The sequence below is a fragment of the Tympanuchus pallidicinctus genome, unplaced genomic scaffold (genome assembly GCF_026119805.1).
Source record: "Tympanuchus pallidicinctus isolate F22 unplaced genomic scaffold, pur_lepc_1.0 scaffold43, whole genome shotgun sequence".
NCBI classification, from domain to species: Eukaryota; Metazoa; Chordata; class Aves; order Galliformes; family Phasianidae; genus Tympanuchus; species Tympanuchus pallidicinctus.
In genome coordinates, this window is record NW_026294762.1 from 385,335 (window position 1) to 411,136 (window position 25,802).

At 45.2% G+C, this 25,802-nt stretch overlaps 1 protein-coding gene across 13 annotated transcripts in view; it reads right to left on the reverse strand.

Moving 5' to 3' along the window:
* Positions 1 to 24,837, reverse strand: part of RANBP3 (RAN binding protein 3) — a 40,519-nt gene extending 15,682 nt beyond the window's left edge. For 3 of the 13 annotated variants that reach the window (XM_052702119.1, XM_052702118.1, XM_052702116.1), the window contains exons 1-5: positions 24,705 to 24,837; positions 15,291 to 15,346; positions 7,197 to 7,400; positions 3,916 to 3,952; positions 3,751 to 3,837 (exon numbers count right to left, since the gene is read on the reverse strand). In XM_052702119.1, coding sequence (XP_052558079.1) covers positions 3,751 to 3,837; positions 3,916 to 3,952; positions 7,197 to 7,400; positions 15,291 to 15,346; positions 24,705 to 24,726 — 406 coding nt within the window. In that variant the 5' untranslated portion in view covers positions 24,727 to 24,837. Of the gene's footprint in view, positions 1 to 3,750; positions 3,838 to 3,915; positions 3,953 to 7,196; positions 7,401 to 12,254; positions 12,340 to 12,664; positions 12,719 to 15,290; positions 15,347 to 24,704 lie in introns of those variants that run through there. The other 10 variants (XM_052702113.1, XM_052702112.1, XM_052702111.1 and 7 more) reach the window with 8 other exon arrangements.
* Between the last annotated feature and the right edge of the window lie 965 nt (positions 24,838 to 25,802).

Consider the following 25,802-nt stretch of genomic DNA (forward strand, 5'->3'; position numbering starts at 1 on the left):
CAAAGCATGTTACACACAGCACCTTGGTCTCTAAAGCAGAAAGGCACGGCTTTATAGATGGACCACTTGGCAGATAAGGATCTGGCTAGATGGTTGCTCCAGAGAGACCTTGCAGAGGCCTTCCAGGACCTAAGGAGGCCTGCAGGAAAGCTGTGTGGGACTCTTTGTCAGCTACTGTCATGACAGAACAAGAGACAGTGGTTTTAAACTAAAAGAGAAGAGGTTTAAATTAGGTACTAGGAAGAAATTATTTACTCAGAGCTTGGTGAGGCGCTGGGTCAGGCTACCCAAGAAGGTGAGGATGCCCCATCCTTGGAGATGCTCATGGCCAGGTTAGATGAGGCTTTGGGCAACCCAATCTAGGGGAAGTTGTCCCTGCCATGGCAGCAGGTGGGAACTTTACAGGTCCCTTCCACTCAGATCTTGTATGATTAAGTGATCCTCCAAATCAAGGCAGTAGAAACTTGCATATACTGCATTAAGTATGCCTTAGACAAAGAGAAAAGTATGCAAGCAAGCTCTTAGAGAGCCTCTACACACCAAATGTAAAATTGCCATCTACAGAAAGTAATGCTTTCCTGAAAAAGAAGTAATGGAATTTCACCAGGACTGCACAACAGCAGTTTCAAAGGTTGGACAGATTGTTTATATCAAGTCCTCCCCAGCTATTTGGGGGCACGCCTTTACAAGGCAGCATACACAGATTTCCACACACGTTTATAGTGGCATATTTTTAAAGCTGGGACACTTCCCACCACTGCTTAAACTACTTGAATCACAGGCATTAGTAGCACACAACAGCAAGGTTCAAAGCACTTGGGTAAAATCCTTCTGCACTGTTGTTCTGTTTTGTCTGGACTAACAAGAAAAGTCAACAGTCCATGAAAGAAATCCATCTTTCACAGCTGCAGAACAATGTATTGCCCAGACACAGTCTGGACTTGCAGGTTAAGTTTCAAGTTAGAGTCAGTCATCACTTACAGCTGTCCAGCCCTCTGACTTGCCTGGGCCTTGCTGAGTGAAGAGAAACTGCCGTTAGCAGCGTGTGGGAGGCATTACTTTTGGAGCACTATGTTACTTCCATGGACACGACAGACTTTGCAGACACAGATACGTTCTGCTAGAGCACATGCTTTAATAACTTCCAAATACTTCTGGCTGGCTACATCTTCCAGTGTCAGAGTCTTTTTAGAGTTTCTGCCTTTCACTTCAGCTGCTCAGTCAGGGCTCCCTGGTGACTCAGTACAAAAGTAAAACATCTGCACTGTGGAGTGGCATCTCTCCAAAAGAGAGGCATGTTGTCAACTGAAGAGTCTTTGTCTTGTGAGATGACAACAGAGGACAAACTGATTTTTACCTACTTACAAATAGGGGGGTGGAAATGATAATTCTAAAATTCACTAAGATCAAGGGCTAATTAGCTGGACAAACACTTATCTGAGTGGCAAATCTCAGCAGGTTAAACTCCACCTGGTTACACAAAGCATCTGCACAAGAAACAAGCAACACCTAAACTTACTGCAGAGACAAGTTGCTGCATTCCTGCTCCTGCAATACAAAATAACCACGACAGAGTAAACACGTGCTTTTGAGACACACACTGAAGATCTGCTGTGAGTCTAAGGACCACAGCCTCTCACTGATGAGTTGCAACTAAGAAGTCGTAAGTCATTCCAAGTGTTTTCATTACAGGATGCCAACCTACCTTCACAAGCATCTTCCTGTGAAGGAGAGCGAGCTGAAGGCCATTGCTAGGTGGCTACTGGGGTCAAAATGAAAATTGAAATGAAGCCTTACCTCCTGAGCAGCATGAGACAGTTCAGAGAAGATAAGGAATTACACAGCTATGAGGCAACTCCTATGTAACAGTCAGGCATGAGACTGAGCTTCACACAATGAAGCAGAGTACTGCAGCAATGCAATAAAATCACCCTCAAAAAAATGAATGAATCTCACATTACACCAACAGCTTGTCAGCATCACAGCAGCAGCTACTTCTAACCTACCACTAAAAATGCATAAAACAGTAACTATGTAAAAGGCACTGAGTTTTCACTGTCAAAGTATGAAAAAGTAGGCTGCTTTGGTAGTGAGCAGTACACTTAGAAATGCTTCTGAGTATTTATTACTACAGAAATAGAGACTTGGGAGGGATGAGAAGAATCACAACAAGCTCCAAGCAGCAAACAATGGAGATGAACTTTTAAGTTGTATTTCTGAGCAACACAATGAAATGAGGTTGCCTTCATAGCCAGAAGGTTGAGGCAGAACACACACACAGCAGAAACTGGAGGCCACAGAAGGAAACAGCACCTTTGAAACTTTCTACAGTTAGAACACGACCTGAGCTGGGTCATACAAATCAAGTCGTGAAAGAATAAAAAACCACATATATTAGAAGAGAACAAGGGAATTGAACAGGGAAGAAAGGAACACAGGTTGAGAGCTCCAGGCAAGCAGATGCTGAGAAGAAATGCAGAACTCTTGGAATATCCAGGATTCAACCACACAAACAATTTGTCTTCCTCCACTTCTTAAAAAATGCTGTCATTACACAAAATGAGAGTTAGAGATTAGAGTCTCAACAGACAAGAAAAAGGCATTATAGACTAAAAGAACTGGTAATGATGATACAGAAGCTAGGATTATAAGGTCCAATAAGTAACAAAGATCCTCCAGAGCTGTACACAATCTGTACTTCTCACAGAAGATCCAGAGACAGTGAAAATCTCTGTTGTTTCTGTGCAGTGTTCTTCTATTAAGAATGATGAGGAAAATGTAGCAGCCACACTGGGCCCTTGGAAAGTATTCAATTAAAGGCAGCGTGCCTTGAAAACAGCTCAACTCAGAAAAACCTGCACCTCAAGAAGGAATTCTTGCTGTGACAGCACTGGTGACACAACATGAGAACACTCCAGTGCAGAACCTAACAGCAGCTATATTTAAAACTCTACAGCCACCTGTATCTTTACAATTAAAAGACAGAAGCAATTACTTCCACACCTTTTAATCACACTGAACATGCCAGAGGTTAGAGGGCTTATTTGTACTGTTCTCTCTTCCACTGTTTTCCCAATCTACTTTCCCAGCCAAGATGAACAATGAAGGACTCAAGTCCCCAGGTCTGCCTTAAGCACCACAGTATCTCAGCTGGAATAATCCTCAACTGGGCATTTTTTGGTGAAGAGAGAAGGAATCAACCAGAGAGTTTCTTGTGGGTGAACACAGGTGTTACATGACCACTCTGGTGTGTACGAACCAGAAGAATTTATCAGTGCCCTTCACAGTGATCTGCATCTCTTGCACGTGCTGGGTGAGAACACTGCTGAAATGCACTGAATTCTCTCCACTTGAGGAGGAACAGAAGAAAAAGAACGAAGAGAACCCAAGCACAAGCTGAGATTAAATTTTGCCTGGCAGCACAGTAACTAAGGAAAATACAGCATTGATGTCAATTCTAAGAGGTGATTTTATCATAACAAGGCAAAAAGATTGCTGGTAAATTCTTCCATTGAACAGCATAACACTAGAAGCTCAAACAGGTGCATGTGAATAAAAACACACAAGTTTGTGCATCAAAATCCTTTGGGCTCGACTAAATTTGCTACCACAGATCATAGGGAAGTCAGCCTGTGGCTGCTGTGGTCATTCAGAGTAAAGCAAAGCAGGCAGCAATAAGACTGCAGTGACTTGGAGAAACAGAAGTAGGAAACGCACCTCATACAGCAGCACAGTAATTAATTAATTTACCTGACTGAGAAGGAGGGAACTGTGTTAAGGATGAAGTTCTCTCCCGCTTCACAGGCGGACAGTAGCTCCCATCCTCTCGATCAGATTCTGCAGCAAAAACACAAAGTTATTTTTGGTTTCTATACACCTACCAGCGTTTCTTACATTTACAATCAAACTTCTTACCATCTCCATCTTCTGGACTCGACCCATCTGCTGATCTCTGAAATCACAGGACAGGGACAATAAATCAGTGAACATTTCAGTCTTTCGGGGGCACACAGAAATGCTTTAACCAAAGACTTTCTTTACTGCCAATCACATACGTTCAAGGAAAACACACTGATCAGCATTTACACACGCTGAATTTCACCTAAGCACTACAAATAACAGAATATCCCATTTACAAGAGATGCCTAAAAGTTCCTAACCAAGCACTAATCTTCTCAGCAGAGACTGTGATGATTATCACACTTTTCTGTGTATTGAAAATGATAATTTTAAAGTCTGCTTTGGCCAAATCCAAATCTCTCACCCTGAAGATGTTATTTAGGAGTTCATAACAAAGCACTTTTTCTAACTAACATAACAGACATCAGCTCCTCCAAAAAAAAAAAAAAACAAAAAACAAAAAACAAAAAAAACCAGTGATGGAGCAACCTTCTTCAAACCCCCTATGATGCTCTGATAGGAATTAGCAATGGACATTCCCCCAGCACCTTCCAGAGCACCAGAAGGAAAAGCAGGCAGCATCACAGCCCTTTACCACAATGTTAGGTATTTGAAGAAAGTTTTCATATCTTGAGGATTTCTACATCACTTCCATTTGCACAGCTCACATCACTTCCCTGTTCCCACAGAACTGCCCACAAGGAATTTCGTGTGCTGCAGGAGGCGACTGGAGCAGCAGCAGCACCTTCTCACCACGACATCCATCCACACACCTTCACCCTTACCTACGCAATACAGCTTTCAGTTTCAAGACAACAGAAGAGCACAGTGACTTTACCAGCATCCCAGTCCCACATCTGATATCTCAGTAAGGAATTAAGAGCTATTTACAGTTTTAGGAATATAGTTTCCCCATATCAACACTCATCTGTCAATCCAACGCAGTAATACTGTTTGGTGACCCAAACCACCCCCACATAACTCACCAAGCAGTCCACATTACTGAAGCAAGGCTTTATTAGGCATACCTGTTGTCAATAAACACTACTTTCCTGAAAGATAAAGCTGAAGTGGAAAGTCAATGCCATCTTCTGTTTCAGCAATCAGTACTCCAAGTCCGAAAAAAAGCTCTTTTGTAAAAGAAAAAAAGCACCACATACACCACAGTGCAAACTGCACACCTGTATGTGCAAACCTCCTTAAAAATCAACAAGTCTCTTCCCCCAGAATTCCAAAACCACCTAAAACTGTTTAATGATACCCAAGCATCAGGAATACAGTACACAACGTTGTCCCAAAAGAAGTCAAACCCACATAGCACAAGCTCCAAATTACCACGTCAATTTATCAGTTTATTAACAATGCATGCCCAAGTAGACGTGCTGTCACTACATTTAGTGTAAAAGGAGAATCAATGTCCCAAACCATCCTGTAACCCCTGGCAGAGCAGCTGCTGCACAGACAACAGACTTCCCAGTGTCATTCTTCTATCTCAGCAACAGATCACTTGGTATGCTACCTCCCATCCTTATCAATTAACACCCTTAAAGCTGTTGATTACCGCCTGCAAAATTAAGGGTTTGCTAATAACTCCAACCAGAAAAAAAGAAACTAACAGATTTACATCTTTATAGACTTCAGAATTTAAATATCAGGGAAGAAAAAAATCTCAATCCTTTAGGCTGATCCCTGTGCACAGACAGTCCAAAGATAATCACGCTGCTGGCAGCCTCAATCCTGGAACTTTTGCCTGCACATTTCAGACATCAGGCTGGATTTTCTATTTTTAAGTGAAAGAGAATAGCCAGAGTTTAAAAAGCATTTCACAGCAACGCTGTAATTATTACTATTTTTTAATACTTAGCTTCCAGCAAAAGACACATTGCATAACATATCTTAGGTTAAGTATTTAACTTCAAAATTCTCCTTTAGCATCTTACAAAGACACCTGCAGGCAGCACTCCATCAGGAGGGCGCTCACCACTCAGGACAGCTCTGCCCCAGGAAATGTTTGCAGGCCATCACTTGGACTTCACAGCACTGTTTTTACACACAAGCTACACAACAGAATGAAAAGCCAGAACCACCTCACCTCATACAGAACTACTAGTGACCCAAATGCCTTCCCTCTATTCAGCTGTTGGAAATCAGGAGCTGTGAGACAAACCAGTAATGCCTGATCTAGCTCCCAGCTTGCTCCCCTAGTGCAAGAGCTTCCTTACTTCTTTTCCCTGTCTAAAAGTTACAATTACTTCTTTTCCCTGAGAAAAGTTACAATTATTTCTCAATAGCAGTTTTGACACGTCTCTAATTAACCAAACTACCTTTTCTTAGAAGACCCAACTGTCTCATAAGAGTGAAAGTGAGCACAGATTAACCAGCAAGTGCTCAAGTGCCACCACTGCGCCCTTACACCCACTGCTTCCTCACACTGTTTCTGGGCCATAACATGCACTGCAGGTGCTACAGACTAATAGACACAAGCCTATGCCAACTGCAGCAAGTTTGGCAGCTGTTGTCTCTCCCAGTTGTTTGGTATCTTGTGAGGACTATTCATCCCAAATTGGGCCAAAAAGGCTCTCTTTTGGGCAAGAAAAAGCACATGTCACAGGTGGAGCAGCCTTCACAGGCAGAACTCAATGAAACACACCCAGCATGTGCAGTCACAGTGAGGAATGACAACTCACCTGCACCAGGAAACCACAGCTCAGCAAGCAGAAAGGATAAGCCCAACTTTAAAATTGCTCTGCAAGGCTGCAGGTGGCAGTCATTCAGTCATCTCATCTTTCCAAAAGTGTTTACCTGCACCATTAGTAGAAATAGCTTACGCTGGAATTACTGAGAGCTTTCTCTATTAAGTACTTAATTTCATAATTCTCCTTCAGCATCTGCCTTGGTGCCATTAACCTGCTAAGTACATCACTGGTTGGCAAGCTGCAGCTCACAACCAAATAGCATCAGCTGCTCACTTGGTCAAGATATTCTGGCTGGGAAGGAATAAAGGATCCCCCTCCAGCTGCTATGAGGCACCACCTCACATACAGCTGCTTCTCACTCCTCCACACGAGCCCTCAGCAAGTGCTCAGCTGACACAGTAAACTTTGGAATTCATCCTTTATGCACCTTCTGCCATTCTGCCATCTAGAAGGACCCAAGCAAACTTCATTTCTACCAACCTTAGAGAGGACTAAGGAGATCACAGATAAACCAAGCAAGCTACGCTGCCTGCAGTTAACAGTAACAGACTCCTAGCAGAAGGGATGTGTCCTCCATCCCCTCAGCAGGTTTGCACTTACCCCTGCCACTTCCTGTTGAACAGGAGCAAGCTGGGCTGTAGCAGAAGGACTCGGGGTATCACTGGCTGAGGCCACAGCAGGAGTAGGAAGATCAGGGTCACACTCCTCAGCTGGTTCTTTGTGACCCAGAGCATGGCGAGGGGACTCAACCTCTCCCTGAGGGTCCTCACCTGAATAAGACAAAGCTTTTTGCTCTGCAGGGGACTGGGAGTAAAAAAAGACAATGTCCCTTCAATGCAAAGGTGCCACCCGATGGAGCAGCCGTCCAAGTGAGAGGACATACTAATTCCTTCCTAAATTACCTTGTTGCAATGGCCTGGCAGAAGAAATTGCTTGCTGCTGAGGCATCAGTTAAGATATGCTAGGCCCTGCTGGCTGAATTAGTTTTCCTCCCCATAGGGAGCACCAGCTGGGGCAAACGCACTGCTTGGAAGTTGGCTAGAACTGCTGCAGCACCCATCAGAGGAGCCCTGCTGCACCCTCAGGGCTCAGCTGCACTTCAGGCTGCTCAGGCAGCTAGCTGCTTTAGCACCTGGTCCACAAGCAGCAATTAGACAGGACCCATAACTAATTGCACATTGCTGGTTCTTCTAACCATGTTTGAGGTGGGGTTGGTTATAAAGTAACCCACACAAATCTGTTGTTACAACATTCATACAGGACAATATCCTCCCCCATTCATTTGAGGGTGAATACCCTGAAAAGCAACAGAAATGTTTTATTTTGTAAATTAAGAAGTCAGTACTGCTATCTCAATGCAGAGTATGATGGAATTCCCAGTGCACGGTTCTGGGATTTGTCATTTGCTGTGTTCCCACTTCTGCCACAAACCTTTCAACTTCCAAACAGCAGCTCATAAACTGGAGGGGTCTGAAGTTCTCCAGCTGTGACATGGCCTGGTCTTAAACAGGAGCAATTATCAGTAAATGCCAATTTAACAGTGGAGTTATTTCAGTTCCGTCAAGTTTTTAAGTGATAGTAATTTCTTGTAAGAGTTAAGTATCAAAAAGGTCAAAAGGGAGGGCAACACATTTCAGGTGAAGTTGGGGATGCTGAATATTCAAAATGCTTGTTTTTAAATAGGAAACTTACTAATAAGCCAAAACACTACCTTGAATCTCCACAGAATGGGAGATGTCTATTACTCTGAGACCCTTTTATTAAGGCCAACTTCCAAAATTAGGAGTACTCCTACTTCTCTTGCAGATCATTTGACCTCTCTTTAAAGGGAGACAGCCAAACAAATAAAATGCAAGAATAAAGGTTTCCACATCACAAACAATCGAAGCAGTTTATGTAATGCGTGTTTATGTTATGTATGCATAATTATGTAAGCAGCAGCACCAGAAATGCCATTTTCCCTCACAGCTTGTGTTGCAGGTCCCCCCCCTCCAGCCCTCTTGCTCTGAAGTCCCAACCCCAGTCCATTTCTCCCAGCCCTCTCCCCAGATCAGCAATCAGGCAGCTCAGCTCCCAGCAGCTCCAGCCTTCCTTCCCATGCACAGGCTGCACTCATCACACACCTCAGAATCACAGTTAGGTTGGAAGGGACTCTAGGGCCCCACAGCCCCACTCCTGCTGTGGGCTGGGTGCCTCCCCAGACCAGTCTGCCTAGGGCCCATCCATAGCCTGGGGCAGCTCCAAGGATGGGGCACAGACAGCTCTGGGCAGTGCCAGGGTCTCACTGCCCTCTGAGTGAAGAGTTTCATCCTTACATCCAACCTCAATCTCCCCTGTTCTAGTTTAAAGCCATTCCCCCTTGTCCTATCACTATCGACCCACACAAAAACCATTCTCTCTCCTGGTTATAAGTTCCTTTCAGGTACTGGAAGGCTGTAAAGAAGTCTCCCGAGAGTCTTCCTTTCTCCAGGCTGAACACCCCCAGCTTCCTTGGCCTGTTCTCATAGCAGAAGTGCTCCAGTCCTCCAAGTATCTTCATGGCCTCCTCTGCATCTGTTCCAACAGCTCCACGTCCTCCTTGTGCTGGGCACTCCAGGACCAGACGCAGTACTCCCAATCTCATAATGGCAGAGCAGAGGGTTCAGTCCCCTTCCTGCCCACTGCCAAGCCTCTGCTGACAGAGCTCAGGATACCATTGACCTTCTGGGCTGCAAGCACGCACTGCTGGCTCATGACAAGCTTTTCATCCACTAGGACCCTCAGATCCTTCTCTGCAGTGCTGTCCTCAATGAATTCTTCTCCCAGTCTGAGTCCAGGACTGCCCTGGCTCAGGTACAGCACCTTGCACTTGGCCCCACTGAACATCATTCAGTTCACCTGCACCCACTTTTCAAGCCTGTCCAGATCCCTCCAGATGGCACCCCTTCTTTTTGTTGCATCTCCCACACCACTCAGCTCACTGCCATCAGCAGACTTGCTGAGGGTGCACTCAATCCCACTTCTTCGCCATTTGAAGATGCTGAAGAGCAGCGATCCCAAGACGGACCCCTGGTCACCACTTGTCACCAGTCCCCATATGGACCATTATCCATATCCATGGACCATATCCAATACCCACTGACCACAGCCCTCTGGCAGCAATCACAGAAACACCAAGGTTGGAGAAGACCTCAAGATCACCCAGTCCAACCATCCACCCGTCCCCAATAGCTCTCACCAAACCGTGTCCCTCAACACAAAGTCCAGACGTTCCTTGAACACCTCCAGGGTCGGTGACTCCACCACCCCCCAGGCAGCCCATTGCAGCGCCTGCCCACTCTTTCAGAACAGCAGTATTTCCTGACGCCCAGCCTTAACTGGATCCAGTCAGGCTCCCAATTCTCAAACACAAACTGTTCTGGTATTTAAGCCTCCACTCCCTTTGAGCAGAACCAGCAAGATTCCAAAGACACTGGGAGTTCAAAGACCACCATCCTTGTACGTGGACCAAACCAACCTTGGGGTGAGCTAACTGTCACCAGGGGTCAATGGAATGACTGGGAAACTGGACAGACACTGAGGTGAAGGTGACTGGGAAAGATTTAGTGCCTTTAAGACAACAAATAGGGCACAGGAAAGGTTACAGAAGCATTCCCACATGAAAAATGGCTAAATGGCTTTGGATTCATCAGAAATAATACATAATTTCTGGGGAACAGGAGCAGGAATACAGATCTGGAGCAAATGCAGAGACTTTGACAGCACAAGAGCTGCAGAATTAAAAACAGCCATTAATGCAATTACCTGGTAATGCAATTACCAAATATAATGCAGAAAAACCCGATGCCAAGATGAATGTTCCTTAACCAAATTCATAAAAATGAATTTTTTAAAGTGTACATATCAAATGGAACAAAGCCACTGCAAGAGACCAGCCTGTGCTAATAGGATATGATTTACATTAGAGAAGGCAAATCTGACAAAGGCCTCAAGGATTTCTGCTCACAGAACTCCAAGACATTTATGCAACTGTTCTCAAAAAAGCACATTCAAAAGAAGCCACAGACTCCCTCAAAACTCACATTTTCAGCCATGCTCACTATCGGACGTATTTGCTGATCTCTTCACTTCAGAAATAACGTTAGGAAGTCAATTACAGCACATCACCTTGCTCAGCCAGATCAAACTAAAATTATTTCACTAAAATAAGCAAAAATAAAACATTCATATTTAATACACAGAAGTCTGCTTGGCGACTCTGCTTCTGCTGTTTTATAGGACACAGTAATAGAGACGTGGAAAAATACATAGATTAATGTGATGCAAAATATCACACAGGGAAGGAAGTAACATTCCTTTCAAGCAAAGACTGGATAAGCATTCTTATATCAGCCTGGTTTTACCCCCAGTTCTGAAGTTCACATGTCATGCAGGGCTCCCTTCCTCATCTTCCCCATCCACACCCAGCAGCCCACAGAGATGGCTCCCAGTTTCCCAATCTTTTCCTGCTTCAGGAGCTGAACTCTCACTGCCACCTTCAAAAGCTTTCAGATACATCACCCTCCTCATATTCCTCTAAAGCTTTGACTTCTACAACAGTCACAAGCACACTGACGATTGTTCTTTCCATTGCAGCAGTGTGTACACAACTGAGGCATCACTTTTAAGCACACTGTTGACTTCCAGCACAGCTGAGTTACTCCACCTGACAGAACCCGGAGCAGCCATGCAAAATGATACTGGTGTCTCTTCCTCCACAATTTTTCTCTAACACCAGCCAAACCCAACAAGTCAAACCCACAACAAGAGTAATGGTTCATAACCCCTCCTCAAAACACCAAAAACAAGCATTTCCAAATCACACAAAATCCAATTCAGACTTCAAGTCAATTCCAGACTTGTGCCCTGACCAACTTCCACATTTCTATGCTCGGGCACATGCTCTTGCTCGTGCCACCATTTTCAGAACATGTGGAGCTGAAAAGTCTATTATTAATGCTCCACAGTTAAGACCTGGATAACAGATTCAACATCTGAAGGATGTAAATCCTTGCTCACTCTACAACTAACCCTTAAGCTTTATGATCAGCTGCCATTCAGCCCTTTAGCACTGCATTGTTTTGTAGGGCCATTCAGGATGGAATGTGACCCAAGTACACAAACCACCCTTCTTCAGAGACATCCTTAAAATCTTTCCTTCCAAAAGTGCTCAGAAAAGCACACTGTAGCTCATGTGTAAGTTATCACCATAGATAATGGAGTAATAGTTATGTGCTATGCTTAACATAATGAGGTTGGGACTTGATTTTGCATTTTGATCTTAACAGCTATGACTCCTCAAAAGCTGATGCAATTTTCCAACCAGTGTCAGCAACAGAAACTGTTCTTCAGATAAAGGGCTGTCAATGTATTAAGCAGCAGGCAAGATAACTGGCCGCTATCATTCACATGGAAAGCTGAGGGAAAACTGAAAAACAGTTCTTGTAAGAAATTAAGGAGGTAAGAAATAATGGAGACGTAGATTCAAGAGATGTGGAAACAGGGGACAGCAGTGAGGAAAGAAAAGCTCTAAACAAAGCCTGAAAGGACCGAATAAGTGATAATTAAAAAGCAAGGCCAATTATAAAGGTGTGCATGAGCCACCACTATGCTGTCTAATTTATTTCCCAACAGACCTACCTGGTCTGCTGCTTGCACCAACTCCTCAGAGCATCCAGAGTCACCGCGCAGAGCCATTCCTGCTCCTCCTGGAGACAGCAACTGTCTCAGGGAACAAAAAGACTCCTAAGTAAGATGGCCTAGCCATGGGCATCCAGCTTCACCCTGCCAGTGTGCTACCATGAAATTTAGTTAAAAGACCCACAATTTGCTCCCTGAAAGCTGAATTAAGACATCATTCTGAGCCACCACTGTGTGTACTCTGCCACGTGAACACTGCAAGATCTGATCAGTTACTCAACTGCATACAAACCTGGCACATCAACTATCTTAAAGTTATTTTTTAAGTGTTACTTCAGGAAAAACTCCTCTGTTAACAGATGCCCAACAGCATCAACACAACACAGTACCTCCACCAGTTCCTAACGCACCTCTGCTCTCCGTGGCTGCATGTTGTTTGTTTCAGCCATGGGCCTCCATGCATCCCATCAGGATGGCACACAGCATCCACAGCAGTAGCTATGGAGATGAAATCAGATCTCCCTCCCCAGAATCCTGGATCACAGAGTGGTTGGAAGGGACCCTGTGCTGGGCTGGTTGCTCCCCACCACATCAGGCTGTCCAGGGGCCCATCCAACCTGGCTCTGGGCAGCCCCAGCAACAGGGAATCCACAGCTTCTTTGGGCAGCAGTGCCAGGACCTCACCGCCATCTGAGCAAACAATCTCCCTTCTTCTAGTTTAGAGCCATTCCCCTTTCTCCTATCACTATCTGTCCACGTAAAGTTGGTCCCCCTCCTGCTTCTAAGTTCCCTTCTTCAAATACTGGACAGTCACAACAGGGGTCTCCCTGGAGCCTTTTTATCCTCCATGCTGAACCACCCCAACTCTTAGCTTGTTCTCATAGCAGAGGAGCTCCAGCCTTCTGAACATCTTCATGGCACTCGCCTGGACCCACAGCCCCACATCCCTTCTGTGCTGGGGGCCAAGTACTGCAGGTGGGGCCTTATAAGGGCAGAACAGAGGAAACAGTCCCCCCCACTCTCTGCCATCCCTCTGTTGGTGCCCAGGATATTGCTTGGCCTTCAGGCTGCAAACATGCACTGCTGGCTCATGCTGACGATCCTCACCACCAGTCTGAAGAGGCATTAAATCTGCAGTCCTTAAAGATTCTTCCTGAGTGTTTTCTTGAAGCCGTATTTCCTGCAGCCCAACACAACCCAACACTGGAGGCCTGCACTCTGTGTAGATGCTACACAACGAAACACAAGCTCCCAAGACCTGCTAATTTCGTGCTGAAGAAGCAGGCCAGCAAAGGAACAACAGCAGCATGGTGCTCTGCATAGGCTGCACATTAGCATCACCCACTTCCAATTCAACCATGGAAGCACTGCCAAGCTGAAGGACACACAAGAAGAAAACATGCCTGTGCAATTCAGAAGGAGCTTCAGGAACAGCCAATGCTGTGATCAGGAGCTCCTAGAAGGAAGCATGAACCAAACTAACGTCCCCTCCGCTTTTAAGTACATGTAAAGTTGTCACTGTAAAAACTAAAAGGAATGAATGCCTCGAAAGTACCATTTACTATGGGATATACGTAGCTGTGTTAGCCTATACTAGGAAAAAAAAAAAAAAAAACAGTAGGTCTAATCCCTTCTAATCTGATGAAAGATTTCAAGCACCTGCTGACAAACATGCCTACTAAACCCATGAGAAAGCTCAAGCCTGGCACTTGTTCCAAACCAAAGAGAACCTACCAATTACAGACAGTGCAGTGCTTCTCCTCAAACATTTGAGAGGATATTTTGGTGGCACAGATGACAACCCAACCATTCAAAAAGACTTCTCTCAAAACAGCATTTGTACTTTTGAGGAAGTTTAATTGTGAAAGACTGGCTATGAGGAGGGAATTGCCGCATGTAAGTGCTGCTGAAGCCATGAGGCAATGACACCTGATACCTTTGGGGCAAGAGAACACGTCTGCACATCTGCTGATCCCCATCAGCCCCTGCTTAAGAAAAGGTAACCTTGATTATTATTTTCCAAATGTTGACATCTCTTGCTCATTATTCACCAGGCGTAATTTTAATACAGCCATTTCTTCGTATGTTCCTACTTTTTTTTCCCCCCCCAAAAATTAGTTCTCAAGATTAGAAATTAGCAGACTTACCATTTGAACACAGCAGTGCAAGAACAGCTACCTTAGCACTCATGCACACCATTCTGCGTCTCGGTTTCAAAGTGACAAGGCACTGCACCCTGCCTGCATACACAGTTCTCCATTACATCTATTTCCATTTAGTAAAAATTTCCACTTAAGGGAAAGTCCCACTCCTTCCTTCAACACTGCCATTCCCCTCCTGAGCTCAGCTCCTCCTGCAGGCACACACAAGCTCTACAGGGACACTCTGAGGAGCGGGTTGCCCAGGTGGCTTCCAAGCATTTCCAAGGAGACTCCATAACCTTCCTGGCGTGCACAGCTCACAGTGCTCCTTTAAGACAGAGGGAGCCTCTGCGCTCTGCTTCGTGCTCAGCGCCTCCCATCCTGCCCACCCCACACTTCCACTGCCCAGCAGGCTGTGGCACAGCTCTGACCTCAACACTGCTGCTTCACATTCAAAAGCAGGGGACAGGCACACGTGGGTAGAGGCATTACCAAAGAAACTGGACACATCATAGCTTACTACACAAGGATATACGATATACAAATACACCGATGTGAAAAGCAATAATCCAGACCACGGGTTTTCTTTCTTTGCTCTATTAGCAGAAAACTGCAAGCACTCCTTGGCCACCTGTTCTTTCAAGGTACAGCTTTGAAGATAGTTTCTCTCCTCGATTTGCTCTGCTTTCTGTCTGAAGAGCTACCCACCTCCGGCATCATCATCACCTCTCTCCCCACCTGCATCCCTCTGCTTCACCCTGTGCCTCCTTACAGTGTCAATGCTCCACTGTGCACCTTCACCTTCAGAAGAACACACCAGTGACTGCTCACCAAGAAACGTGGATTAGGGCTACAGGATGAAAAGCAATGATATACATTATCAGCATCTCCTTACCTTCTGTGCTTTATCCTTCTGAAATACAAAGACAGGTGGAGCAATGGCAGGTTTTTCTGCAAAAAGAAAAATTGTTGGTTTTTTTTCAACCATATTAATTATTAACTAATATGACAGCTTTATGATCTATGAAACTTTTACAGAAGAAACTTCAGGAATATAATTACATTTCAGTTACACAAGTTGCTTCCACAGGTTCCTAGCAAGACATAATTATTATAAGGACTTGATCTGCAAAAGGCAGAAGTGTATTAGGAACAGAAATACAACTGACAGGACTGGTACCCAAAAGCTGCACAGACTCTCTGCTCTCCCCAGATCCATTTCAGAGCAGCCCTTCCACCTTATGTGAGCGCATCAGAGCAAGAGGCTCTTTGCTGAGAGTGTAATTCTTGAACACAAGTTTTGACAGTAAAAGCTCCTCCTTTCCCACAGTACTGCACCAATGCAGTAGATAAGACAAGGGGAAATGGCTTCACACTAGAAGAGGATAGAACTAGGTCAGATGTTGGGAAGAAATCTTTTACTCAGAGAGTAGGAAGGGTATTTACAGAAAAGCAATTGCACCCAACCATTTACAAATAAACAATTTATACATATATAATTTTATATTTATAAAATAAACATCCTACGTACATTGTTAGAGGTACCAGCCTTACGTGTGCACCTAGAAAAGCAGATCTGCTACCTACCTGAAGTTCAGATTGAGACATTAGCAGGATATGCTTCTAAATACACACAACATTCAGTTCAAGAGCAAAGGGAGTTTCTGGAATGAATGCTTGTTTTCCATTGCCCTTAATGATGCCAAAATGAGGAGGTAAGGGGAGAAGAGGAGAAATGGGTTTTCCTCAACCTCAACCAAGTGATTTCATGTGATGTATTCAAAGAAACTAGATGCATACTGTGCAGTCAGCAACCCTGCCCCACGCTCACAGGGCTGAGCATGAGGACAGCATTTCAGTTTGTCTTCAGTGAGACACTGCTGCAGGGGAGGAATGCAGGGAGAGCCGTACCTGGGCTGACTTCTGTGCTAAAGCTCCATCGTGGCAATTATTTGGTTCTATGAACAAGATTAGGCACTTCACAGGAGTAAAGGTGTAAGAACAGCTATTGGGTCAGCTGTGGTGAAAAAGTGAAGTGATTGAGTAATTATTTTGTTTGCCAGCTAAGAACTCTGCATCACTTGAGAGCGGACTTCCCACCCTTCTAAGAGCCTTATCCGGAAATAACAAAAACACTGTAACTGGATCTACTGAATCTCACACCTAACTGCTACACCTGCCCCAAAAGCTGAGTCTATGGCAATACAACAGCTCCTTCTGGAGGGAGCAGCCACATCCCCACAAGGCAGGGACAATTCTGGACTCCCCTCCTGGCCAGGTTTGGCTCACGCAGGGAGGAAGAGCTTACAACTTACGATCCTTCCCTTTAAGGCAATGAAAAAAAGAAGCATTTAGAGCATTTTAATATTAATTAATGACGCAATTACAGCAATGACAGATCCGCTCACCACCATCCCATTGCAGCAAGCACATTCTTTACCAAAATCTACAGTGCTGCTGAGGAGGTGTGAGTGCCCTGTTATAACGTTACACAGCTGTTTAGCAGGGGATGCTTGCACTGTATCAGCACTATTTTTTTAGATGTTAACCAATACTGTGCACTTAACTCCATTTCTGTTGCACGTATATAAAGCCTTTAAAGAGGTGACTGCGTTTCTCATACAGACTCACTGCTCTGAGAAGCACAGGAGGTCTGCTCTTTACATTGAAAAATACGAGCAGCACTGGTAATTATAGAAAGAACATCCTTCACTTCGTGTCCTCTCTGAGTTCTGCACCAAGAGCAAATGCAAGAGCTCGCTTCATTCCAGCCCAAGGCAAGAGGAGCACTGCGTCTCCTGACGTGACCTTCAGAGCACACTGCACACGTTCTGAGAAGCACTTTCAGTAAAGGTTTAAGACAAAGACATTGTCACCATGGATCACTCACTACCTCACTTGTTAAAAAATTACAAACAGGAACAAGTGCTGCTCTCCCTGACTGCATTTATGTACACATCACATTAACGAGGTAATATCTGATGCTTCCCTTGTGAAAGCACTTGCACTCTGCACAAGTCCTTTTCCATACTGCTTTTCAGTAAACAGGACAAAACCTTGTAGGACATTCTCTATTATTCCAGATATCTGCCTCAAGCCAAACTCCCCTGCAGAACCACCTCACTGCCATTCTACATTCCAGAACCATTTTATTTCTCCTCCTCCCCTTCCTCCCAAGTGCTTTTCCCAGTCACTACCACCACAGAGGCGACAAATTTTGTCTCAATTCTGTTCTTCTCCCAGACTGATCTCACCCTTTGCTGCACTGAAAAAGATTTACTGGATGAGTGACCAATGCAGGCACAAGCCATATTTCCACATCAACTTAGTGTGCTTCCATTGCACCAGGCACCGTCAGGTTCATCACAGAACAGAGCTGTCAGCCATTTTGCTGTCAAGTCATTAACAATCGATATGCCTCATGTATTACCACAGATACACTACTAAACCTACTCACCTTGCTTCACAGGTCTTGAAAACCAAGTCAGAGGCTACTCCCTCATCTGCTCAGAGGTATCACATCTTCACATCACGCATTCTATCACGAGGTTTTTCCTTCTTTCGCTCTGATGCACATACTGCTGTGTCTGAGGCTACAAGGTCAGCCATGCTCCCTCCAACTACACAAAACGTGACCTGATTTTACCCCTCCAACAGCTGACATCCACACAACCATAGGAGTTGAGTGTTATTTTTGAAATACAAAGTTCTGAGCCTTCACTGCAGCATGAAAGGACCCATAACTGAAAAACCCAACGGATATTCTGAGTGCACAAATATAAAAAACATGTCTTTATGAACCCATTTTTGATGGCACCTACAGCACTGCAAATGTTTTCTTCTGGAACTTCATTCCAACTTACATTTAGAAGCGCAGCAGTGTCTGACTGCAAGGAAACCACACAAGCAAGCTCTTGCTTGGATCTACAAAGTGCAATGCATACAAGCTGAAAACACGTGCCTTGACTTGAGCCCATCATAATGTATGAATGGAGAGAAAAAAATTGATCATACCCACAAACAATGAAGTGTTAACAAGGATAAGGGCAATTAGACTGTTAACTCATGAAAGAGATTCAGAGTGATAATTTATTGCTTACCTGTGGGTCAGCACATGAACTGCAATGCACTACAGAAATTGTTTTAAGGAAATGTTACATGTGCAATTCCTATTACAGAATGGCCAGGGTTGGAAGGGACCTCAAGGATGATGAATCTCCAAAACACATAATGGATGTTCTGAATCTCAACTTCCAGAGGATATTTTGATACCCAGAGGATATTTTCTGGGGATGACATTGAGGAAGAGATGCTGAGAGAACAGACAATAAGCTGAGAGGAGCCCCTCCCCAGGAGCACAGATCCTTGCTTTGCCCTGCAAGAGCACTTGTCTATGAGAGGAACTCTTCACTTTCATTCCCTGCTCTCCCGAGTCTTCTTTAGTACATTACAGTCTACTGAAATCCAGAAATTTGGGATATTTCTGTTGAAGCGAGGATTTCCTGCACTGTTTGAGAGCACTGAGTTATGGGCTTGTTCTGCTCCTTGGGGGACGTGCACGGGGGGAATCTTCACACATCTTTCCCCCATGCATGTTGTATCTGTTTACTGTGCTAACATGGCTGCAGACCCCAGGAAAACACAGCAGCAAACAGATACACACAAATCAGCACATAAAGGAGAAAAAAAACGAGTCGATATGGAAATATAAAGGTACTTCTCCACAGGTTTAAAACATCAAGCATACAATGGGGCAGGGGAAGAACGCTCCTCAGAAAATGCTCACATCACCTGCAGCGCTCCAGGCTCTGGTCCTTAAGGGAGAGGCACAACACATTAAGAAAGCCCAGCAGTAACATCCTGAAAGACCAGGGCACAGACACTGATTTTCATGGACATGTTACAATTTGCTTTCATTCCTCCACTTTCCACCTCAAAGCACTGCAAGCTCTAAAGAAGAGCTGAATTAACGCTGCGAGGAGCAGCACAGAGCCTTCCCAACTCCTCTCTTCCTTACACTTTTCTGCTCAGTCTCAGAAAGACCAGCTCTGCATTTTCTCCAGCATGGCTTAGCTCATTAACAGACCCACTTAATTATCAAATAACTCATTTCAGAGTTGAAATAAGACACTATCCTTCTGCTACAGCTGCCAGAGCCCAGCCTACACCCAACCCAGAGCAGCGTATCCTTTCCAGCTCAGCTGGAGCAGAATGGGCACTAAAATGGTGTAAAGCCAACGCACAAATGAACAGCAAAACCAGCTGACAATCAGCTAAAAAGGAACACAAAGGGGGGAAAAAAAAAAAGGTTGAGGGGGATCTTCACAGACTGGGCTATGGGAAGCACCAATATGCATCCCTGTCAAGGCTGGGTGTGAGATCAGCATGCTGCATCAAACCAGCTGCAGAAGAACTAGAGTGCTGCTAAGGATAGAAGGAAAAAGTGACTATTCTGATGTTTCAGAAGGTTTTCTTAACTCTTCCATCAGATTTGGGCAAAAATGAATACTCAAAAATATCTGGAAAAAACAATGGGCAAAAAAAGAAAAACAAATTAGTTGCAAACAGAATTAAGTGCTGGTTATACGGACTGTAAGCATTTTCTCAGCATACCTTACTTCCTTAGCACCCAATCCGCTCTTCCTGCCTGCTCTGATACCACTCAAAACTATGAAATAGCAGCTGAATTACACACGTGTAGGAGCCCATATGGTAGCAAACCTGGAAAATAACTGCAGGTGTTCTCTTCATACTGCAGTATGGAAAAGCGGTGGAACCTAAATCTGTGTCAGCTGAAAAATATTCAATGGCAACAGCTTAGAAAGAAAAAAACAAAAAGTTTTATGTTCTAAAGAATGCAGGTAAGCAGAAGATATTTGAGAACACCACCACACGAAGACTTTCAGTTCCTTTAAGGAATAAAGCTGTGTGCACAGATAGAATGCAGCTATACAGTTCCCCACAGACAAACTCTCTCCAACATTCCCCAACAAATGCCACCTGGTAAAATAAAGACATTTGAAACAACAGTACTCACTAAAGTAACTTCTTCCTTGCTTTAAAAGCTTCTGCTGAATGAAATCAAATGTAGGATCATCACTGCTAGTACATTTGATAGTTTAGGGGCTGTGTAAAGAAAAAACAAGTTGTGTAGCAAGCAGAAAGAAATGCCTGTCCACAGGCAGTGGCTTACAGTCTTTGCACAGGAAGCTTTGGCCACTGCCACCTCTGATCGCGATGGGCTCCAGCTCAGAACAGGACAAGTTCCTCTGACTAAAGGCTGAATCTAAATCTAAAACAATTCAAGGTTAAATTTAAATTGTGCTTATTTCAGCAAAAATATTCTGCAACCTCAATACATGCAAGTTGCTCAGTGCAGAAGGAGCTAAAAAAGAGACCCCGCATTTGTTGTTTCACAGAACTGCAAAGGGGCAGAAAACAAAACAAGACTCTACTTTTCCAATAGCTATGAATAGACTGAAAGCAAGAAGAAAGCTACGAAGCCAACAGCTGATCACTGAAAAAGACCCCACAAGCAAAGTCCAATCATACTTAATGACACTGGATCATTCACATCCAGAGTTCACCAATGAAGTCATGGTGAATATAAGTTACAACAGGATGGTGGGGGAAAAGAGGAAAAAATACACTTCTAGATACTTGTGCCTCACTTTGAGAGCTCTGCTTTCAAGATGTAAAGCATGTGACAGTCTGGTTCATCTTCAAACCCTTTTTGTCTCTGATCATATGAACAAGCAGGCAACTTATACAAAGCAGTGCTACAGCTGGTGTGGGAATGTAGAGCGCTTTCTACATATCTAAGATTAATTAGAAAGTTTTTACCACTTTTAAAGCACAAACCTCTTGTGTCTGCAGAGAAGGTGTTATTTCATCTCCCAAGCCCTGGCAGCATCAGCAGGTTTCCCTCTGCTTTAGGTAGTTTCATTTCAGCTACTTGACATAAAGCAAATGTTACATACCAGGAATGGGGAAAAAAATAAAGCAGCTTATTCTCAGCAGATGAGGAACCAGTGAAGAAACCCAACTATTTTGCAGTGGAGGTACTCATAGAGCACTCCAAAAGGTGACAACAACAAACTGCTGCAGTTCACAGACCGTTATCTTGTAAACTAACATTGCTTGGTTCCTACAGACGTGCCAGAGCTTGCCAACACAGGGAGTGCAGCACAGGCACCCACTGCTCAGGAAATAGGAAGGAAGCAATCACACACTGGCCCTGAGAAAAGCTTATGCCTCTTCAGTGACTGAAAAGAAATAATTCACGCTCAACACGAAGAGATCCTATCAGCCAAAGCACAGACACAGGAGCAAGTCAGTCATATACAAACGCTGGGTTGTACATTAACTACAGGTTAATGAGAAGAGCATTAAGGTTTAAGTCAGTGTGAGCCCAAGAGGAAGTTTTCCAGTTCTCCATCATATATCACAGACAGATTTGTGGATAACAAGTGCCAGTTTTAAATCACGATCTGGCTAAAAAAAAAATAAATCACTGAACGTCACATCAAAGGCTTTAGAGACAATTCCTAATATCATTCCATACCTATTTCATATGATAACAATTGTGTATACAATTCCAAAATATTCCAGAACTGCTTTTCAGAGCTTCATGATGCCAATCCCTCAGGCCTTCATTCCAATCTGTAATGGAACTTCCAGCAGTGGAGAGGAGCTCGCCTTCTCCCCTTCATTAGCAACACACTCAGCAGCTCACCTCCCTCGTGGCAGGGATTGATTCCAAGATGGGATCTGTTCTTTGGAAGCTTTGTAACGGAAGAAACTCAGGAAGGTGCCATTAGAACCCCCTCATTCTTCATCTCCTTCTCAGAAGAGGAACCCTCCCTCAATCCAGCACCCGTGTGCCAGGATGCAGCTTGCCATCAAGCCACTACCAAGCGATACAGGTGCAGCTTCACCAACACAACAGAGGAAGAAAGGTAAGTTAAAGGAAAATTTTAATGGAACAAATGGATTGAGGACAGCATGGTAGTTCTGAATCCTACGAAGAAATGGATCGTAGGCTGTCCGTTAGAATAGCTTAAAGGACACCGGTAGAAAACTTAGTGCTAAGTCACCACTGAGGTGTTAAGACTAAAAAGTCAGAACCTGGGAAGTAAAACTAACATACTGTCAGAAAAGGAAAAAAATATGAATAAATAGAAACAAAGGAGTGCCACAGAAAAAGCACCACACTGAATGATTTCTGTATGTGTGAGCAGAAAGGATATGAGCAGAACAGACCAAAAGACAGAGGAAGGTTCACTGCAGAACTCAGATGGGTAAGATCCCAAGCAAGTTTCACTTGCAGGAACCAACAAGAAAAGCTATTGCTTAAGCATGCTAAGGAAAAACAATCTGCAAAAATGACCGAAACCACTTTCTACATATTTGTGCCTACTATGTGTCAAGAACTAATTAGCGTCACACTTCATTATGAGGTATGGCTGAGAAAGTGCTGCTGTACTGCCTGATTTATTTTAACCACATATGAACAATTAACCAGCAAACACTTGAAACAGAAGGACCAATGTAAAGTAGAAGGTTGAAGAAATATTTGTAAAGAAACAGTTGTTTCATATATTCAAATGAAAACACTCAGGTGTGGGGAAATAGGACATTCACACACAGGCCAGAAAAATCTAACAGGAATATGCTTAAGAATGAGGAGAAAGTGATGAAAGTCACTATGGAGCACCACTGAAATGTCAGAGACCACAAACAGTGCAAACAGAAAGATTACTGAAGACACTGACTTCCTGCAGGATGCCACTGCCATAAGCACATGTGGTTGCACTGCTGTGCAAAAAAATCAGATACTTCAGAAATGGAACCAGTGGAAAGAAAGCTAAGACCAGAAAACGCATCCAGCTACATCAGAACTGAGCTGGTCCTGCTCCACCTCAAGGAAGTTGTTCTTGAGAGAAGAAATGTAATGGGGAAGGATGAAGATGATAATTCTGGAAAGAGACATGAGCTAAAGAGATCTGCAGGTGAGGGGACTCACTGGAGTCAGGGAAGTGTCTGAAGGGAGAAAGAAGAAAGAAAGATGAGATGAAAACATACAGATGATACCACATTATGATTCTTGTTTTCCCTCATAGAAAGGCTACAAAATTCTGCAGACATACAGGGCTAGGAGCATAAACAGAAGACAAACCAGATAATGAATGCTGATAACTTAGAACATGACTTACAGTTTAATGCTCCCTCTCAAACTGGGAATTAAAGTGAAGGGCTTGCATGAGCCACAACAGCCATTCCCAAACTTCTGGTGCTAAAAGAACACCACGAAAAGATCAAAATTCATTATAAGGTCCTACATATCACCATCAAGTTCCTCACTAATAACCATAATGTATTTTACTGCTGCTCTCACAACTACTTATTGGGCCTTCTTGAGTACTGACAGCATCTCTTCAGTTGGGGAGCCAACAACTCCACATGTGCTGCATCAGAGGATTCACTCAATGCTTTCAGTGTAACGCTGTGGTCAGCTGCAGGTGGGATCCCATCCAAAAGTTATGCCTACCATAGATACTTCCCGCTGTAGGATGTTAACATCAGAGCTGTAAACAACCACTGGTAGAAAGCCTGAGCATCAGGAAAAATCACTGTGTGAAAGCACTGTGCATTTTGTCTCCTTCAGCACATTCAACTCCTGTGAGGACGAGAAGGGAGTTGCACCCACCGCCCCCACGCCTCGCTCCTGAAGGTGGGACTCTGGGAGAAATGCTGCAGGCTGAGCTGGGCCCACCGAGAGCTGCCCAACCTGCTGATACCCGATGTTATTTAAGCAGCAGCCTGCACCCATTGGAGCTGAACCCTCACACACCACCCCTGTACACCCCACAGCACTCCAACTCCTCGGAGTTCTTTACTCCCAAGCTTTTTTTAAGCCAAGAAACGTCGGTTATACCTCACCCGGCCGCACACAGCAGCCCCAAGGGCTCGCCGTGCCAGAAGGAGCAGCAGCAGTAAGGGCCCGGCCGGCCAACAGCCCCGCTCGGGGCAGCCCTCCGCCCGCGGGAACCGCGCGGGGCGGGCGGTTGGGAGCCAGCAGGCCGTGCCGGCAGGAGGCCCCGGGGCGGAGCGGGGGGCACAGCGCGGCCCGGCGGCGCCGCCTTTGTCCGGCCGCTCACCCGAAGGCCGGGGCGCGGGGAGGCCGCACGGAGACGGTGCGCTGAGAGCGGCCGGGAGCGGATGGCGGGGACCGAGTGGGACGGACGCGCGGCGGGCTGCGTGCGGCCGGGCCCAACCAGCAGCGCCGTGCACGGCGGCGCCCGCCTACCTTCGTTCGCGAGGTCCGCCATTTTACTTCCTCAATCACGCCCGAAATGCATCGCGCAGCCGGACGGCTTCCACCACCGGCGGGCCGCGCCGCGCACGCGCCAATTTACGGCCGCGCGGCGCATGCGCGATCGGCCGGCCGGGCGGGGGGCGGGAGCGGAGTGGCTGGTGGCTCCGCGCATGCGCAGGGCAGGCCGGGGTGTGGCGCGTGGCACCGCCTCAGGGCGGGCGCGCTGGGCTGAGGGCTCAGCCCTGCTGTCAGCTGCCCTTCTGTCAGCAGGTCTGCGGTTTGGTATTGGCCGTGCTGTTACATGGTTCGTTAATTACCGTTTACTACTTGAGGCATTGTGTCCCAAGTCTGCGCTTCTGGGATTTACTGGACTTTAGTCCTGCCTTCAGCTATGATGAAGTGAACTTCGAATTTCCCACAGGCCGTACTCCAGACAGAACTCAGACCATCTCAGACTGCTGCTGCATCCCAACGGCTGCTTTTTTACTGCTCTCTGGGAGCTTACATAGAATCACATGAGAACTCCCAGCCCACCCACGCTCCTCTGACCCCACGAAGGGGCTGTAAGCCTGTGTCAGTCATAGAATCCTAGAATCACAAGGTTGGAAACACCTGCAAGATCATCTTGTCCAACCGCCCTCCCATCACCACTGCTACCACAAGCACTAAACCAGATCTTGCAGCTCCTCATCCAGATGCCTCTTGAGCACTGCCAGGGACGGCGACTCCACCACCTCCCTGGGCAGCCATTGCAGCACCTGACCACCATCTGAGAGAAAAAGTTCTTCCCTGTGTCTAACCTAAACCTCCTCTGGTACAGCTTGCGGCCATTTCCTCAGGTTGTTTGTTGCCAGTGAGTCATTTATTACCTTCAATAGGTCTTGAAGCTGAGGGGAAGCCACATCCATGCTCAAGGGATGCTTTAAGCAACGGAGTCAACCTCTCACTCGAAATAGAGACCTGAGGCAGAATGAAAATACTATCAAGCTTTTCATTGCGTTCCACCATCCTTTCCTTGCTTAAACTAACTTTCCTCTATATGATGTGTGATGCTGTGTGGGAATACTAGAAAAAGTGTTCAGAGCAGAA